This window comes from Anomalospiza imberbis, chromosome 1, assembly GCF_031753505.1.
Source record: "Anomalospiza imberbis isolate Cuckoo-Finch-1a 21T00152 chromosome 1, ASM3175350v1, whole genome shotgun sequence".
NCBI lineage: Eukaryota > Metazoa > Chordata > Aves > Passeriformes > Viduidae > Anomalospiza > Anomalospiza imberbis.
Window position 1 is genome coordinate 136,020,097 of NC_089681.1, and position 19,565 is coordinate 136,039,661.

Here is a 19,565-nt window from a genome sequence, read left to right on the forward strand (position 1 = left end):
GTTTTAAAATAAAAGAGGTTAGATTCAGAGTAGATATAAAGAAGAAATATTTTACAATGAGAGTGGTGAAACACAGGAACAGGTTTCCCAGAAGGGTGTTAGGTGCTCCATCCCTGGAAACATTCAAGATCAGGTTGGACAGGACTCTCAGCAACCTGGTCTAGTTGAAGAGATCTCATTGCAGTGGGTTTTGACTAGATGACCTTTCAAGGTTCCCAACTATTATATTTCAAATTACTTTGAGATCTCTTGCTTAATGGGAATGGCTTGAGTCAAAAAAAAAAAAAATCAATAAACAAAAGACCAAGAAACCAACCCATTCTTCTTTATTGGGAGGACTGTTAGTTGGTGTGGAACAGAACCTCTTGCAGAGATGCAGACCGAACGAGCACTTATTTTGGCACAGCAGAACACTGCTGTTCCTCTCTCAAAGACTCCTTGAATATCAGTACTTACCTGTGTTCCTTCCTTTGTTTTGTGATAGCTCTCACAGAGTTCTTGTCATACAAGAGGACAAGAGAACACAATCCTGGTAGGGAGTGCCCTGCTCAGGAATAAGCAGGGTAATTATCTTCTACAGGATAATTGGGTCAAGTGTGCATCATATTCTTTCTGCTTTCCTTTGGAGCATAATACTTGTCTCTGATTGGGATCTTCCTTTTGGTTCATTGCTTTTGTTTTTGTTTTGTTTTTTTTTTTTTTTTTGGTCATTTGAGAAAATATGTGGTAGATGAAGATTAGTTCATGAGTCTTTTTAGGCTGATTTCCTATGACATAGGTTGTTGCCAACCTTGTTGTCAAGAAATGTCATCTCACTTGACACTTTGAAGCTTTTCTACAGTCTTCAGAAGAAATCAACTGTGGATTTATGAGGAATACTGTAGCCAGAAAGGATAAACTCATTTGGCGGGTAAGACTTCAAGGCTTTGATGGTGGACACTCACCTAGCCAATAGGCTTACAGACTTCACAGTGAATCCAGAAGCCAAAGGTAGGTGGCTGTAATCCTGTAATTCCCCAGTGGGATGAGGAAATGGGAGACTCAGGAGGCAGAACAACAAGAAATGCAGAGATTAAGGAGTGGGAAGAAGTTCTACTATCAGTAAAAAAGGAAATTACCACTCTGGGTGACACTGATCATCCCATGTTTTACGGCTGCAGATGGGTAATTTTGTGTACCTGGAGTTAAAGATAAGTGAATAGCAACCAGGTAAAGAGGTGTCAACTTCTTCAATAGCCTCTTATTGCCTGCAGCCACTGTCCAGGAAGGGTTGAGGTGAGTTGAGCCTTTAGCTGAGTGGCTGCACGAGGATGTTAAAGAGAGGAAGAGGACAAGCACAATAGATCTTGGCTCTGCACCCTAGCAGATAGGGTGCTCATTTGGGAGGTGAAAATGACTCATTCTGCTTCTGAATCAAGATGAAGGCTTTTATCTGAAACAGCTACTGCCTCCACTAGCAAAATAATTCAATGTAGATCGTTCAAAGTCTTCCTGGTGATTCTCTGGTGATTAGGTGTGTAGATGACAGAGAACCTCATTATGGTGAGCAATTTATTAGCTCTAGCTAAAGGCTGAAAATGTGTCACCATTTTCAGTGCCCACAAAGCTAAATGAAATTAATGTCATCAGTGCTATGTTTTGAAATAATCTACATGTGTTGGTTGTGCTCTGGGCCTGTTAGACCAGATTGAATTCACAGGAGTGCCTAGTGTGTCTCTGGAATGTCATAGGCTTGCTAGAACAGGATGCTTACTTCTTTAGTGCACAGAACTATTGGGTGTGAACAGGATGGCAACAACAGGAGTTCAGAGTTCTTCTAAGCTGAAGATAGAGATATCTTATCAGTTCACATTCTGGTCTTCTGGGTGAGCAAGTTTGGGGTTCTTTTTTGTTGGTTGGTTTTATTTTTAAGTAAATTTGTCTGTTAAGTCTCAAACACTCACTGAAATCCTGAGGTAGCTCTTGAAATCTTTAGTTGGAAATAGTCCATATTGCCTTCCTGTTGAAAGTGGTAGATGAACATGTTTTGTAAGATGTTTTTAATCAGAGAACAAAAATAATATTTGTTGGAGTGCATGCTGGCATCTACACCACAGTTTCACTTATTTAGTAATTTTTTTTCTACTTCCATTAATAATGTGGTTTGGAGCCTTATTTCAACTTTTCAGTTTTCACAGAACTCTGTTGACAAGTTTTAAGTTCCTGCTTGAACAGGGGAGTTGAATCAGATGATCTCTGTAGGTCCCTTCCAACACAAACCATTCCGTGATTCTCTGAAAACTTGCGTTTCCCACAACTTTTGTTGCTGATTAGTCATGCCTGCAGGGAAGCAAGCACACAGGTGGAGGGAAGAGTCACCAATAGTCTTTCTCCTGGGCTGTTGTTCACCTGTTGTCCCCTGTGTTGGTGACTGTGCTGTAAAGAATTATTAATAAATACTGGAACTGTACTCTGAACTACAAATGTCTGAGGTGGATCTAAGTTTACTTTGCTAGGAGCCTACAACACATATTACATTTTAGGAATACTTTTGTTAGTGAGAATCTGTTTCTTAGTCTGCTCACCTCTCCGTTCCAGAGGTATCTCTACAGTGCAGTGCTTATCTGCATGACCAGGTGTATGTTGACTGCTTTTTTTCACTGTGAGTATGAATGTGTTAAATTTGTATACCTGAGATCCTGCAAGGGTTTTTAAATTCCTTTGTCTTTAGCACAGAATATTTAATTTATTTGACTTTACTTATCTCTCTGTTGGCTAACATTAGCCATTTGCACTTCATGACCTGGTATGTGCTGGGACGTGTGCATGTCTTGTGTGTCAATGTATGTGAAGTTTATTAAAATAGTTAAATATATTATTGCTGCCTATAAGAATGACAAAGCAATCTGTACATTTGGCCAGCTAGAGGCTCCCTTCAGTAATACCTATGTATATTTAAACAGAGTTCTATGGTTGTTTTACCACTTACATAAGACCCTTGTGAATTGCCAGAAGATGCAATTTCTGTGAAAACATGTTTGCTGTCTGTAATCCTGTAACAGCCTGCCAATCTGCAAAGGCTTATACATGCTTTCAAGTCCAGGGCTGCTAACAGGTTTATAGGGCCCAGGAAGAAAACCAGCTTTTCTTAAAGGAACAGTTTTGAGTTGATTGAGCTGTTATTTGGGGCCTCGGGCTGCAATTTATCAGCTGTCAAACAGAGAGCTTCTACCTTGCTTATAATTGTTTTGGCTGCAGGCTAGATTAAAATGTACACCATTTATTTTTGCATTAAAATTCTTAATTTTTCAATAATTTAATACTGGAGAAAACTAGAAATAATCTGCTCTTTAATATTACGGGAAATCAGTGAGGCATGCAGGGGTGGCAATGGTAAGGTGCATGGCTGAGCTTAGATCAAAGGGTACAGGATGTTTCTGCTGTCAGGGACACTCAAGGCAGGGCCTTGCCAGGAGCAACTGTGGGAGACTGAAATGGCCCGGGGGAGCAATGTGACCAGGATGGGCACATGGGGATCGAGAGGGCAAACAGGGCTTGAGAGGGTGCAGCCATTAGCACAGAAGGGCACGTGAGAAGGGCTGTGAACCCTGCCTGTGGGCCCACAGCCCAGGGAAGTGCTCTAAGTCTCTGCCATAATGGTGGGCACATGCCTCAGATATAAACCCAGTGATTCTACAGAGAAAGCCTCTGAGATTATTGAGGCTTCCTTGCAGATGGGACTGGTAGTGATGGAGATTTCAGTAGAAGCAGTAGACTGCAATGAGTGACCACACTCTTTTGGAGAAAAGGTAAATGTCTGTGAAAGATGTGCACAGGGTGTTGCATCAGCTGGCTGAGTTGCAGGAAACAGTTAAAAGGCTGTGCAGTATTAGAGAGGCTGAGATGGAGATAGATACGTGGTTTCAGAACCATACACCTGTAGCGGGCAACACAGAGAATGTGACATCTTTGGCCCTCGTGACCCACAAAAGCCTGACTCTGCTTCATTCCCCACCCTCCAGCATTGCAATCAAAACCAGATATGAAGCTTTAACTGCTGTAGACATCCATGAACAAGGTCTGCGAGGAGAAACTATACCAGCAGCAGGCAGTGGATGCCACAGAAGGAAATGACAAATGCTTGTAGTGGGTGACGCACTGTTAAGGGGTATTGAAGCACCCATCTGTGGGCATGAGAAGAGGATATACTTTGATGACAGTGGCCTGTTCAAGAGGGATGGAATCCACCTCTCTGGAAGCAGAAGGGTGATCTTCAGTAGCAGGACAACTTAGTAAGCTTGGCTTTAAACAGGAGGACTCTGGGGGTGGGGTCCAAAGTGGCAACACTTACACCATTGCAACTAACAGTGGAATAAGGCCAACAGAGTCGTGACAAATTTTCCTTATTTGCCTGGCCAGATAGAACCAGAAGGAAGACCCCTGACATAGCAAGTGTGTGTTGATCAATGCACACTGTCTGAGGAACAACAGGAGGAACTGGAATTTTGTGCATCTGTCAGAAAGTTATGATATCATGGGAATAACTGAACCATGGTGGGACAGCTCACATGACTGAAGAATTACGATGGATGGCAATAGACTGTTTCGTAAAGACAGGCAGGGATAAAGAGGAAAATTAGTCATGCTGTATGATAAGGAAAACCAGAATATGTAGAGGTCAACTACAGCAATTCAGATTCTACTTGGACAGAAGATGAACATTTTTCATAACAGGAACAACAAGTCATTGGAATAATCTCACCATGGAAGTGGAATTTCCCAATTTTGACACTTTTAAGATTCAGCTGGAGAGGGTGCTGGCCATCTGGTGCTTTTTCTAAAAAAGACTGCAGCAGGTGATCCTTGAGGTCTCTTCCAACCTGGTATTCTATGATACTATGAAAATAGTTTGTATTTACTATAAAGGCTACACGTGGTTCAAGGCTAGTTCTACCCTTTTTTTTTTGTTTGGTTGGTTTTTGTTTGTTTTTGTTTTTGTTTTTGTTTTTGTTTTTGGTGATGTACCTATTTTTGACCAGTTATGTTCCATCTTTAAAAAAAATTAACATCTTAATAACATCTTAAACATCTAAATGTAAGCCCTGATACCAGATGCAGTTACTCAACAGTGAAATTTTCAGGGGAACTTTTTGAGATAGCTGAATGCAATGTCATGTACCAGGAATAGAGAAAGTGGGGATTCGACAGGATGTGGTATTTCCTTCTGAGAAGCTACAATTCTGAAAAGGAAACTGGGAGTCCTGTTAGTTAATAATCTTATTTCACATCTCAGATTAAGTATATAGAAAAATAAGTTGATGTCATCCCTCCATACACAAAAAGGAATATTGAATAGGTATAGGGAAATTATTGTTCTACTGCATTTGCCATTGAAAATGGTTTTATATAACTTTAACTCTCTAAATTGATCTGATTTTCCCACTGCAGGTTTTTCTCTGTTGTCTTTGGAGAAGAAAGCTAGATGGTTACCATAGACTATGTGCATAACATTTGCATAGCTCAGGTTAAATGGGGGGAACCCTATCCATATCCCAGCAATGTTCAGAGTTTACACAAGGCATGCAGATTCCAGATTCCACCTCTAGAAAGTTAAGAGAAATCCTCTTGTGCTCCATCCTTTCTTTATCATTCAAATTTTAGGAAAAATTTGCAAACATCTTCATACTATGATGTCATGTCTTCTCTTCTACTTGTTGATCATCAGGAAAGTAGTTGCTTTTGTCCATGCTCAAACTATTAGCAATGGCACCACACTATCCACAGCTGGTCTGAATGAGGGCTTGGATATTGTTTCAGGCTTTCAGCAAATGCATGCAGACATTTTTGCATCATTTACTGTCATATAAAAAGCTTGTTTTTGCAATCATACAACTTGATGACAAACCAGCATGTAATTCAGTTATAAATAGACTGCCTACGTTAGTAACAGACTCAATCCATTATTGCTACATTTGCTTCCATTCTTAGTTCCTACTTCTGTTTCTGTCATTGCTCAAAACGATTGGGCAGGCACTTAATATATTCCAACTATGATGAGACTAATGCAAGTCATCAGCACTCAGGCAACACACTGCTAAACTATAAACAAAAATGTTCAGAACTAATTATGTGAACAGCTCTTTCTTAGTCCTGCACTAGTGTTCACATTGTTCATATTGTGTTTGGATTACTGGGGTTCAGATTGGTTTAACTTGCATTGAAATTAATGACCACAGGTGTGCAGGATTCATTTCAATTTTCTACCAATACCTAACTAATACATCAAAATATGGCTTAGCAGTCATGGCTTTCAGGTGCTGATTGTGAAACTGTAACAGAGGTTCCACAGTGCATTCCTAGTTCATTTGGCAAATCCACATTCTGTTTTGCCAGGGAATGTTAGTGGTACCAGCACTAACAAGAGTGCTCTTTAGAGATGTGTAAACTATGGAGATTCTCAAGTCTCTTTCAGACTAGCCATCTTGTTAATAAGCCTCATAATGATATCGAGGAAGTATGTTAATTAAGTTAAAAATCATTAAATAACTCCCAACAGCCTCAGAACTGAGAAAGGTGAGTGACTGAGATATACAGCTATGAAATAGAGAGACGAATTTAAAACTTTTCAGAGCTGGTTATGAAGCTTCTTGGTGGCAAAATATGACAGAATAAACTGTTTATTCTGTCTATAAGCAGAATAAACTCTTTATTCACAGCACAATGCTTTTTTGCTTTCTTTGTGGAAAGATTTGAGTCCCGCCATGAACGAAAACTTAAATCATAAGTGAATGCAATCCTGTGTTTCCATTACAAAGTCAGAAGAGGAGAAAAATGAGTTTAGGTGGTTGAGATGAATTCAGATGAGGGACAGTGAAAAAGGGATCTAGCAGTGACTACTGGACTTGATCACTTCAGGGCTTATTTCTGGATATTCCAGTGTTGTTTGGCTTTTAAACAGATGGCAGTTTTTAGAAAGAAAGTTCAATACTGCCTTTAATATTGTGGTAGGCTTAGAAATATTTTGGGATATTTTGTTTTTTGACAAGGCTTTTGTGCTTTTGCATTTAAATGGTCGTGCTCAGCAAAAGAAAGTAGCTGTGGAATCAAACATGAGACTCAGGTTTTAAGTTTCTAGAGAGTTTATTTTTCATTTTCATAAAATATGCCACAAACAAATAGATAGGGCTTTAACACTAGTTCATATTTATTGATATTAAGAGTAAACCAAAATGAGTTATTACTTTAAAGACAGTCTTTTAAATCATAGTCTTAGGATCATAAAGATTTTATGAGCTATTTCATAACAAGATATCTCAAATTAACTGTTTTGCTAACTGTAAAAAGTTAGATAAGACAGAGGTTTTACTACAGTTTTGGTGTCAAAATTTATGACATCAAGAATTTACTACTTCAGGGAATTAGTTTTGAACTTTAGTCGGGTTTACTGACTAATCACATGACTCATTTTCATTTTTCCTTTAAAAGGCGTTCACATTTTAGCATGCCTATTTAAAAAAGAAACCACACAGAATCCTATATAAACGACTTCCACAGACAGCCTATTGCTCTACCCCACTGGGATGATATAAGGTAAGAGTTACATAGCTCCAGAGATGCCAAAGATATGTTTTATGTTATGATTGGAAGGTCCTGAATTTTCTATTATGTGCTATTTAAATGACAACTTAGGAAAAATACTTTAAAGTACTTTAGTGATAAAATATTTTGTTGGGCTTTGCAGCTTTAGTTTAGTTTTTAGTTTAGCTGTTACCTTAAAACAAGAATTCATAGAAAGAATTGTTGGGTCAATTTTGAATTTACATTATTAGTAAAATAGAATTTACTCCTAGAAAGCCAGATTCTGGTATACTTATTTTTGCTAGGTGGCCTTTTAACTTTTTCTGCCTTAACTAATGGAACCTAGAAGTAAAATTTTCAAAGTAGGAATCAGAGCAGTTATTCCTAATTTAACCTTTCAAAGCAAACCTCTGAGTGATGTGTGGGGCTGTGAAACAGCCTCATCTCTGCTTCACTACTGTCAGTCAGTGACTGAGAAAGGCTCTTTGGGACCTGCTGTGCTATCCCTGGGATGGGAAACTCTCCCCACCACCAAGAGTCCCCCACAAAACCTTTCTAGAGGAATCTTCTCCTCTTTGTGGGTTGAAGGAAGTCCAGGAGGAGTGCAGAGCTTAGAGATGGGCACCCTAGTGAGTTCTAATTAGTTCAATTGAACTGATTCTCATCTGACAAGTTCCTTTCTCGGAATCAAGGAAAAAAAATCCTCAGTCAATTCTATCCTGGGGTATTTAATTTGACCCCAAAGAGAATTCTTGTCTTTGCGATCAAAATATTAACATTTGTTAGCAGAGGGTAAACAGTAAAAAGGAAGTGTCTGTGCATGAGAAAGTCTGGGGAATTAAGTGGGGAATTCCCTCTGAAAGTAGAGACAAGAGGAAAAATATAGTACAGAGCTCTGGTCACTTGTGAGCAGCGTCATTTGTCATCACAACCAACCGTAGATCATTCCAGATTAACTAAGTTTTGAACAAGTTTGTGTGTTTGTGGGAAGTTCACCTTTTAACCTAATATTTATTCAATGGTAAATGCATAGTTGTTGGACTGGACTGACAGTGCTCCTGTCTTGTGCAGCCCAGGAGATGGAGATCGAGAGTGCAGAAGAAGTTGCTATTGTTGGAATAGGATGCAACTTTCCTGGAGGTAACTTTGGGGTAAAAGCAAAGCAGGCTGTGAGTGATCATTGAAAAGCAGAGTCTCTAATTAATGTTGAAATGGAGAAAACCAACAGTTGTTGGTTTGTCCCTTAGCTGAATCTGTTGCTTTGCTGCTTGTGGGATCTTTTTGAAAGGTGGTGCTGTGGTGGAAAGAAATTTGTTTGAATTTGCCTGCAGACAAACAAACAGACAAAAGAAGCTGCAGTGCTGGCTGTGGGTAGGGCATTGAGCTGCACATGAAACTCATACAAATGAGCTGGATGGGTCTGGGATGATTTGAACTTTCTGTGTGTTCACTGGCTGGGTGATTGTGCATTGTTACAGGACTCTACATGCATAGGAACAGGACAGATGAAGGGCTGGACTTTCTTATCAGCCATGGCTGTAAAATAAACGGGTTGGGTTTTCCTAAAAGAAAGCTTCTTGCTTTATTACAGTAGGTGGAGTAGATACAGTGAGATGGTAGGGAAATGGGGAGGGAAGGTGGTTAAGGATTTTTGGGGTTCCTTTGCTTTTAGACAAGCAGTGAGGGGATCAGTCATGCTTTTTCATTTTCCTCTCACCAAAGAATGATCACTTCTTTCTGTGGCAAGTCTGCTTGAGCAGCCTAGATTTACATGTGGGAGGTCCTTGTTGCTGATTGTGCATTTCTGAGTCTGTGTGAGGACGGGGAGCACATCATTTATCTGTTTTTAAAACTTTGTACAACAGGAGATGGAATTGACAATTTCTGGAAAGTCCTGGAGGAAGGCAAAAACTGCACTGTAGAAATCCCCCCCGAGAGATTTAATGCCAAGGAGTGGTATGATGCAGATGGCAACAAGCCAGGAAAAATATGTACAACACGAGCTGCTCTTCTCGATGAGTGAGTCTGTTACCCTGCTGCACCACTGACTTTTGTAGTACTTAGACTGTGGGTACAGCTGCTCAGGGGCTGGGATAGGGTGAAGAATAGCAAATTACAGTAAGGTCAACATTTGAATTCCACATTCCCCTAAAATCCTCAGGCTGTAGAGCTTCATTCAAAGGAGAAGTTGACATGCCCAGAAGAAATCTTATTGTCTCCTGAAATTTATACTTGGCAGGGTTGAATCATAGGACCCAGAATTACTTTAGTGCTTAGTCCCATCTTAGATATTGAATCCTGCTCTGAGATCAAGAAACGATAGAAGGCCATATAAATCTGATCTTGGGATACAAGATTAAAGTTGGACTTGGCCTTTTGTAAGCATGGGCCTATTTTGAAGACAAACATATACTTGCACACACACAGAGCATTTTGAATGTATTGTTAGAGAAGCTCTGGTATTTTTTTGAAAACACCTGAGCTGATCCTCTGCTTTTTGGTTTTAAATTTAGAGCATTGGTCTGTATTGGCTTAAAGAGTAATGTAGAAATCAAGTTTTTGTGGGGGATTCTTTGCAATGAGGAGAGATTGTCATTTTGTTTATAGCTTGTTGAAGCTATGACCACATTACAGCAGTCTCTTTCTGCACATTTCATAGTCTGAGGAATCCAGTTGGTAGTAGTGCAATAACCATGGGAATAAAAGTGGTTTGGAGTGGGCTCTTTACTCTGAAATGCAGAATCATTGATAAAATGACATATTTTCTGGTGGGACATAAAACATCTTTGGCTTATAAACATTTTCTTCTGATTTTCATAAATGGGAACTGTGGCCTAAACACCAGTTACCGCTCGGCTTTTCACGAAGTTGCAAAAAAATGTTTACTGTGAGTCTAGGAGTAAATGCATCTTATATACATATGTCATATTTTATTATTGTCTGTGTATTTCAGATTTAATTCATTTGACAACCACCTGTTTGGAATTAATAATATGGAAGCAGAACGCATGGATCCGCAACAGAAATTACTGATAGAGTGCACATACAAAGCCCTGGAGGATGCAGGAGTTCCTGTGGAATCTCTCAGTGGCACCAAAACAGGTGTTTTCATTGGTAAGATGAAAAGTTCATGGCAAAGAAAGTGTGTCTGAACCTCACAAAGATTGGAGCAGTCCTTTACAACCTTTCAATATGTTATGTAGCACTGGATCTAGGCTGGATCTAGACTGGAGACTTAAGGCTACTGTGCTATGGCACTAGTGGTTGCTTTTGGTAAGAATTACCAGGCTACTCTAGAAGTTCAAGGTACAATTCCTGTATCTCTTTTTGGTGCTCTTCTTCCTGCGTTCAGGCACTGAAGGGAACAGGGAACTGCAGCTGCAACCCAACCCGTCTTAGGAAAGACACTCCCAAGCCAGGCTGTGATGTTCCACCCTTAAGGGGAAGGGAACACCCAAGATGCATAATTTCTCAGGTCTGCAGGAAACGTTTTCTTAGTAAATTACACGCTTGGCAAGGAAATTGGAATGTTGACCTGCTACATCAGCACATGGCAGTGGGTTGTGGCTAAAGGTGTAGGGTGGAAGAAAAGAGGGAAAGGAAGAGATAAATTAAAGAAGGGGAGAGAGAAAGAGAGAAAGATAGAGAAAGTGATCACCAGTCCTTGTTCCAGTGTTGGTCTGGCCAATGGGATGTCTAGGGTCCTGGAGCACCCCCCCAGGCTTGTTTGGGTTACCTTTTTATAAATAGGTTTCCCTGCCCTGAAGACAGGTTGCTCTCTTTCTATGCAAATTATCATGTCCAGTCCCTTCTTTCAGACCTTTTTGAAAATGCATCAGAGACTTTAGGGTTCTTGGGTGGTCCTCATCCCCTCCGTCCCCAGATTGAACTTGGGTCAATATTTCATTCTTGTTTCTGTGCTGGTGCTGTCATTTGTTGATTGATGGGGTCAGAGTGGTCTGAAAGTGGCCCAGCGGAAAAGGACCTGGTGGTGCTGGTGGTCAGTAGCTGAACATGAGCCAGTCTGTGTCCAGGTGGCCAAGAAGGCCAGTGGCCTGTATCAGCAATAGTGTCACCACAGGAGCAGGGCAGTGATTCTTCCAACTGCATATGGCACTGGTGAGGCCACAAAGTCAAGTCCCATGTCCACTTCTGGGCCCCTCAATTGAGGAAGGACATTGAGGTGCTGGAGTAAGTCCAGAGAAAGGCAGCAGAGCTGGGGAAGGGTCTGGAGCACAAGTCCTGTGGGGAACAGCTGAGGGTGCTGGGAGTGTATAGCCTGAGAAGAGGAGGCTCAGGGGTGATTTTATTGCTCTCTACAACTGCCTGAAAGGAGGGTGTAGTGACGTGGGGATCAACATCTTTCACAGGCAACTGGAGACAGGAAGAAGGGACATGGCCTCAGGCTGTGCCAGGGGAGTTTCTGGTTGAACATGAGGGAGAAATTCTTCACAGAAAGGGGTGATTGGATATGAGAATCAGTTGCCCAGAGAGCTGATGGAGTTACCATCCCTGGAGGTGTTTGAGAAAAGACTGGATGTGGCAGTTCATGCCATTGTGTCATGAACAATGTGGTATTTGGGCACAGGGTGCACTCAATGTTCTCAGCGGTCTTTCCCAACCTAACTGATTCTGTGATTTTGTGATTGTGTCTCTGTGGAACATTTCAAGTGTAGTGTTCCCAGAAAGAGGACACAACTGCTCTCACAGGCCCTGCTCTTCTTTACTATTTCTTACTGGTTGCAAGTGTGAAAAAAAAGATAAATTCAGAATATTGGATGTAGCTTGTGCTGTGACCTTTAACTTGGGACATCTGAGGAACTGAAGCTAATGTCTTGTACATTTATGTCTGAACTACCTTCCTTGTAACTTGTTGATAAATATTCTCATAGCTAAACTAAAACAACCTGAGTCTCAAAACTGTATCTCAGACTCAAAGTGAGATACAGAGGTTTAACCAGACTACAGAGATCTTAGCTGCATCATACAGTGAGCTAAGCCATCAGGAAAGGCAGGTGGGAATTTCCTGTCATTTCTTGGGCAGGTAGGAGTTTCCAGTGTTAGGTATGTGTGTATAAGTTGGGTCCAGGAGAAATTGCTGTGCCTTCTGCCTTTGACTTGTGTTGGAGCAAAGCTTCATGACAGGAGCCCTGATGCCATATGGTTTCATCTTAACACTGAAAACCAAACCACGCCATCAGGTTTTGAGCTGTACATGCCTATTGTTGGCTTGGCTTAACTTGTAATGTATCGGATGTTTTCCAGGTCTCATGAATCGAGACTATGAAATCATAACCAGCAGAGCTGTGAGTGAAATAAATCACTATGATGGTACTGGAACAGCAATGAGCATTGCAGCCAACAGGATCTCTTTCACATTTAATCTGACTGGGCCATCTCTGACTGTCGACACTGCGTGTTCGTCTTTTCTTTTTGCTCTGCACTACGCCTTGCGAGCCATTAAATCAGGTAATGAGACAATGAGGTGCTGGACAATGAAATCAGGATGGCTACTGTTTCTGTCTATCACCAGGGCCATCTCAACATGAATATGTTTCTGTTTGACTCCAGGAGACTGTGAGGCGGCAATCTGTGGTGGGGTGAACTCCATCATTGATCCCCGCACCTTTGTATCTCTCAGTAAAGCCAGAATGATCTCTCCGGAGGGCATAAGCAAACCCTTCTCCAAAAAAGCAGATGGCTATGGAAGGGGAGAAGGCTGCGGTGTTGTTTTCCTCAAACCACTGAGAAAGGTAAGATTGCTTGTGAAGCAACCTGAAATGAGACTGGTTGCTTGCCTGAAATTTTTATCTTCAGCTCTAATAATGACTATTCCAGAGACGTTTTTCCAATCCAAGTGTAAGAATAACGAAGCATTTTTTTAGAATTTATTCACTTTCCGTAGCATAGGGAAAGGATCTTGCATTTAAAAGTTAGCATCATGTTCTGGTTGTTCTTGGCTGTGTTGTGTCTTTTTGTTGTCTTCTTTACAAAGAAAGCATGAGTTTATTAGAGACAATTTAACTTTTCATGGTACAGGCAAAGGAAGACTACAGCAAAATCTGGGGTGTGATAAACATCAGTGCAGTCAATCAGAACGGCAGGTCCACGACTCCAATCACGAGACCATCTCAAATAGAGCAAGAGAAGTTACTGCGCAGCATTTATGAAAGTCATGTTGATCCCTCAGTTGTGCAGTACATTGAAGCCCATGGCACAGGAACTGCTGCTGGAGATCCTACTGAAGCTGAGAGCCTGGGCAGTGTCATTAGCAAAAACAGGTCTTCCCGAGTTTCCGTTCTGAAAATCGGTTCAGTGAAAGGAAATATTGGACACACTGAATCAGCTGCTGGAGCAGCCGGATTAATCAAAGTGCTCCTGATGATGCATCATGGAAAGATTGTTCCATCCTTGCATTACTCAAAGGAGATGAGCAGCATTGATGCAGAGAAATTAAACCTTGCTGTTGCCACAGCTGTAGAGCCCTGGGAAGAATCCAGTGAGTATGGAAGAGTAGCTGGCATCAACTGCTTTGGCTTTGGAGGAACCAATGCTCATGTTGTAGTCAGGCAGGTGAAGCAGCCAGAGCCTCTTCCTGCCTTTAAGAAGCCCCTGGAATTAGTTCTGCTGTCAGCGGCATCCCCCAAGTCCCTTCAGATGACAATGGTCGACACAGCTGAGCAGCTGAGCACAAGGAACTCTGTAACTCTCCCAAGCCTAGCCTATACATCTGCCTGCAGAAGAAGCCATGCCAGCTACAGGTACCGAAAAGCGTTTGTCACAAACTCCCTCCAACACTTGCAGCAAGAGCTTAAGTTGGCAGCGAGCATGGAACCTGCCATGTCCAAAGTGGACCCACAGCTGGTGTTTGTGTTCTGTGGCAACGGCGTAACGCTGAAGGAGTTCAGTGAGGCACTGCTGAGCTCAGAGCCGGTGTTCAGAGACAAGTGTAAGGAAATAGAAGACCTTTTTCAGCAGCACGCTGCCATCAGCCTCCTGCCAGCAAGAAATCATAGCCCAAAGGACTTGTTGAATCCAGAGCTTTCTCAGCCCTTGCTGTTTGCCCTGCAGGTTGCTGTAGCTTCCCTCCTGAAGCACTGGGGTATTAAGCCCGTTGCTGTTGTTGGCCACTCGGTGGGGGAAGTTGCTGCTGCACATATTGCTGGGTGCCTTTCCCTGGCAGATGCGGTCAAAGTGATCTATCACCGGAGCAGGCTGCAGGCAAAGACTGCCAGCGGCAGAATGCTGGTGGTTGGAAACATCCCTGTTGAAGAGATTGCTGCACGCCTGCATCCCTACTCAGGAAAGGTGTGCATTGCTGCTTTCAACAGCCCCATTTCCTGCACCTTGTCTGGGAGTGTAGAGGCTGTGGAAGCTGTCCAGAAAGAGTTAGCTGAAGCTTTCAGACAGAGAAAGATCTTTCTTCATGTTTTAAATGTTCCAGCTGCATACCACAGCCCCAGCATGGATATGATACTCGAGGAGCTGGAGGAGCAGATAGAGCCTTTAGAAAGGCAGAAGGGGGAAATGGAAGTGATTTCAACACTGACTGGGGTGGCTGCATCTGAAAATGACTTTGCTCAGGGCAAATTCTGGGCACAGCATACTCGCAAGCCTGTTGCTTTCACACAAGCCATCCAAACTGCAGCCAGAGGCAGGGAAAACGTGGTGTTTGTGGAAATAAGTCCTCACCGAGCACTGCAGCGAAGCATAAAAGAAACGCTAGGGAAAGGCACAAAGGTGTTGTCCTCTTTGCAAACAGATGCAGAATATCAGACTCTCTTCACCCTGGTAGGAAATCTGTTTGAACTGGGATTTAATCCCAACTGGCAGCACTTTTATAATGGGTATCAAAGTGTTCCTGTGGCCATTCCACGATATCAGTTTGATCGCCAAAAACTCATGGGCTGCCTGGATATCCATCAACAAGCTAACCAAAGAGGTGCCAGTTCCAGTCATCCTTTGATTTACGGCATAAACGGTGACAACGTGGAGTTTGGCTGCCTGGTGTCCCAGGACACGACACCATACTTGTATGAGCACAAGAACAATGGGGTGGCCTTAGTCCCTGGTGCTTTCTATGTGGAGCTTGGTCTGGCCTCTGTGATGAGCAGGTCAGAACCTAAAGTGCTTCTGAGCACTTGCCAGCTGAGTATCAGTTTTTCTGCACCATGTGTTCTTACACAGAATTCCCAAGTGCTGAGTATCAAGCTGAGTCCGCAAAAAGCCATTACAACCTTTGAGGTTCTTTCTTCCTCCAACGCAGTTTATGCTGCTGGCCAAGTGGCAAAGGGGCTTGAAGGTGTGGTGGAAGAAAGCAGCATCTCCTTCCAAGCCATCTATCGAAGATGCAGGTCAGTGATTAGCAGAGAGGAGGTTTATGAAGCACTGTCTCAGGTTGGCTTTCAGTATGGCTCCATATTCAGGCAGCTCAGTGATGTGCATTATTGCCAGGAGCTAAAGGAAGCTATAACAAGCATAAAGGTGAATGAGGAGATTGCTAGAGACATGTACAGCTACTGTATCCACCCAGTGCTGCTCGACTGTTTTCTGCAGATGACTGCTGTCCTGACCTCAAGGACACTGCAGTCCAGAGCAGGCTTTCCTTCAGGGATAGGCAGCCTGGTGGTGCTCCGCCCGCTGGAGGAGGAAATGATGATATACATGAGAATGAGCAAATCCACTGGGAACTGCCTTGAGGTCTGTGGATGCTTCGTGGACAAACACGGCTCTGTTTTGGCTGAGCTCAAGCGCGTTGCCATCACTTTCATGAAGGAATCGTCTTCCAGAGACAATGAGTTTCTGTTTGAAAACAAATGGAAAGAAGTCTCTCTTTCACAGACAATTGGACATCTGGGGTTTAAGCCCAGAGTCCTTGTGTTTGCAGACAAATTTGGGATAGCTGAGCAGCTCAAAAAATACTTGCATCCGGCTTCGAGATATGTTATGTATGAAGGCTGGGAATGCCTCGTGGAAGGTGATACACAGAATAAAATGAGAGCAGAGGTTCAGGATTATGATGAAATTCTCTTCCTGTGGGGAATCCAAAAGTTAAATGAAGATTCCCCAAGGAAAGCAGTAGATCAGTTGGCAAAGTGCTGCGAAGCCTATCGCCAGGTAGTGGTGGCACTAAGAGAGAAGACATCCCGCTGTTCCATCAGAGTGATCACGTACAGAACAACGGAGAGATATGTGGACCACGTTAACTGTGGGTTTGCATTGTATGGCATGACCAGAACTTGTACTGTTGAAGTTCCAGAAATCACATTTCAGTTGATTGACCTCAGCTCCTCCACTTCCCTGGACATCTCAGTGTTAGCAGATGTTCTTGTCAAGTACAAAGGTGGGGACTATCCAGAAGTCTGCATCAGCCAGGGAAGACTTTATGTGTCGGAAATCAGACGCACACCTTTTGTAGATGCAGATTACATCCAACCTGTAAGGTCTCTCCAGAAATCACAGTCATTCACTTTGTACACTTCTGATCCATACACAGCAAAAGACTTGTCTGGGGAATTATCCACCGGTGCTGCTACTCAGCTTGACAAACAGAGTGTTGAAATTCAAGTGGATAAAATTTGTCTGCACTCAGAAGATTATTTTCCCATTAGTGTTTCTAGCTGCAACTTTGGTAATACATTGTATTGGAACTCACAGGCAGGAGACAAACACAGGCTTCTAGCTCTTGATTTCAGTGGCACAGTCATTGCAACAGGCAGTGATGTGAAAAAAGTGAAAGTGGGAGATCATGTGGTTTCATGTTATCCCACTGCTGCATCATCCAGAGTTCAGATTCCAGGAACAGTTTGTTTCAATGCAAGGAAATTCCCATTCCTCCAGAATGTCCCTTGTGTGTCATACTTCATCATTGCATGGGAAATCTTCACTCAGAGGTTACCCAAAGGGAAAAATGACAGAACATTGGGTATTGTTACTACAGAGCCATCCTCAGTTTTGTGCTACATTCTTTCTGCAGCAGCAGAAGAGATGGGTTGGAGAACAGTCCTTGCAAAGCCCACTCCTAATGTGTTCCAGTATATCAACCTGTGCAGTGCCCTGGTTATTCTTCCTCCAGTCAACAGACTGTCTCAGGAGGATCTGGCCCACATGTGCTTTCTTAAAGATGTGGTGATCGTGTGTGGCAGTCAACAGTCTGAATGTATCCAGAACGTCAGTGAAATTGATCATGAAAACATCAGCTTTCATATCCTTGCCGTTGCCAGCCTTTTCCGGAAAGCACCTCTAAAGGAAGTGCAGAAGACCGTGCATGCCTGGATCAGTTCCATGGATATGAAACGGTTTAGACATCTCTCAGGTTCTGTTTTTCAGCATACTGAGAACTTTGAAGGGCTAAATTCTGTGATGTCCTATTTCACCTGCACTTCTGTCCCCCTTGTTGTTCTGAGAAGGCAGAAGGACATGGGTGTGCTTTCAGATATCCCGCTGTATGAGCCCCAGAAGCAGCTGTTCAAGCAGAACGCTGTTTATGTAGTAGCTGGGGGGCTCACTGGACTTGGCTTTGAAACGGTGAAATTCATAGCTGAGAACGGAGGAGGGTGTATTGCAATTCTCTCCAGGAGAATTCCCAGCAGTGAGAAGCAAGAGGAGTTAAGGGCTTTGCAGCAGCAGTACAAAGGGAGCAAAGTAGTGTCTGTGCAGTGTGATGTGGCTTTGACCAGTGACGTTGAGAAAGCTTTCCAGTCCATTGCCAACACCTTTGTGGGGAGTCCAATCAAAGGGGTGTTCCAAAGTGCTGTTGCTTTACACGACGGCCACCTTGAAGTGCTGAAGCTGGCTGACTTTCACAAAGTGCTGAGCCCAAAAGTAGCAGGGACCCTAAATCTTCACTGGGCTACCAGAGACCAGGAGCTCGACTACTTTGTGTGCTACTCCTCTGTTACTTCCTTTCTGGGCAATGCCACTCAGGCAAACTATGCAGCTGCAAACTCCTTCCTGGATGTCTTCTGCCTCTACAGGAGGAACTGTGGGCTTTCAGGCCAGGCCATTAACTGGGGTGCTTTGAACCTCGGCATTCTGCTCAACCAAAACTACATTCAGAGCATTCTGGGATCCAAGGGCATAGACATTCTGCAAGTGCATGAAATTCATGACTACCTCAGGAAGACCTTACTTATAAACAACCCACAGCAAGCTGTGGTCAAATTGAACTTTCAAGCTTTGCATCATCATGTTTTTACTCAGATTACTTCTCTCAAAAGTCGCTTCATATCACTTATGTCAGAAGATTTCAAGATCAAGATTGAAACATCTGAGAAAACTGAAGTCCCAGAGACTGCCTTTCTCAAATCTGAGGACTACATCACCTCACTGGTGAGTGACCTCACAGGAGTGAACGCAGATGAACTAACCATGAACACACCACTTTCATCTTTGGGCATAGACTCTATGTTAGCTATGACAATTCAGAACCGTGTCTTTCAGGAGCGAAAGGTGGACATACCCCTTGTGAAACTGCTTGATCCTCACACAACTCTGTCAAGTTTAGTGGTAGTGTTAGAAGAAAGGAGCGATGCAAATGGAACAGTTGAAAAGAATGCTGTGGTTGAAAGTGCAGAAAATGGGTGCTGGCTATAGGAATCTTCCCAGTCAGGAATTGTGTAACTTTGACAATACTCAGTCCCTTTGTAGCATGTCAGAATGTATAATTGCAGAACATCTGGTGATGCTGAATGTACTCGTCTGCGCTGACTCAGAAAAACCCACACCAGGTTCTTCTGCCATTATTCTGCTAGCTGTGTTAATTTCAGTCAATTGTTTGAGTTTTTACTTTCAATGTCTTTTACCTTTTACCTTAATTTTCAATAGTTTTAACTGGAAATAAGTTGGTAATTTCCTACACATTGCCCATTGCAGTTTTAAAATTGTATTCAATTTTTGATGAAAATTGTATGTTTTCACCTCTAAACAGTAATTATGTACACATAAGACTGCATAAGCTTATCAGCATTTTTGTCATATTCTATTGTTAATATATCTTTTTTTTAATA

At 42.5% G+C, this 19,565-nt stretch overlaps 1 protein-coding gene across 3 annotated transcripts; it reads left to right on the forward strand.

Annotated features, from left to right (window-relative positions):
* Positions 1-678: 678 nt before the first annotated feature.
* LOC137462089 (phthioceranic/hydroxyphthioceranic acid synthase-like) lies at positions 679-19,414 on the forward strand. 3 transcript variants are annotated; one of them, XM_068172139.1, is made up of 8 exons: positions 679-910; positions 7,465-7,569; positions 8,629-8,697; positions 9,423-9,576; positions 10,511-10,671; positions 12,823-13,026; positions 13,129-13,310; positions 13,597-19,414. In XM_068172139.1, exons 3-8 carry the CDS (start codon positions 8,637-8,639, stop codon positions 19,150-19,152), a joined length of 6,318 nt encoding a protein of 2,105 aa, XP_068028240.1. In that variant the 5' UTR covers positions 679-910; positions 7,465-7,569; positions 8,629-8,636; the 3' UTR covers positions 19,153-19,414. The 3 variants fall into 3 exon arrangements, with proteins under 3 accessions (XP_068028240.1, XP_068028220.1, XP_068028230.1); XM_068172119.1 differs by lacking the exon at positions 679-910 and adding an exon at positions 4,451-4,835; XM_068172129.1 differs by lacking the exon at positions 679-910 and adding an exon at positions 4,451-4,793.
* The last annotated feature ends 151 nt before the right edge of the window (positions 19,415-19,565 follow it).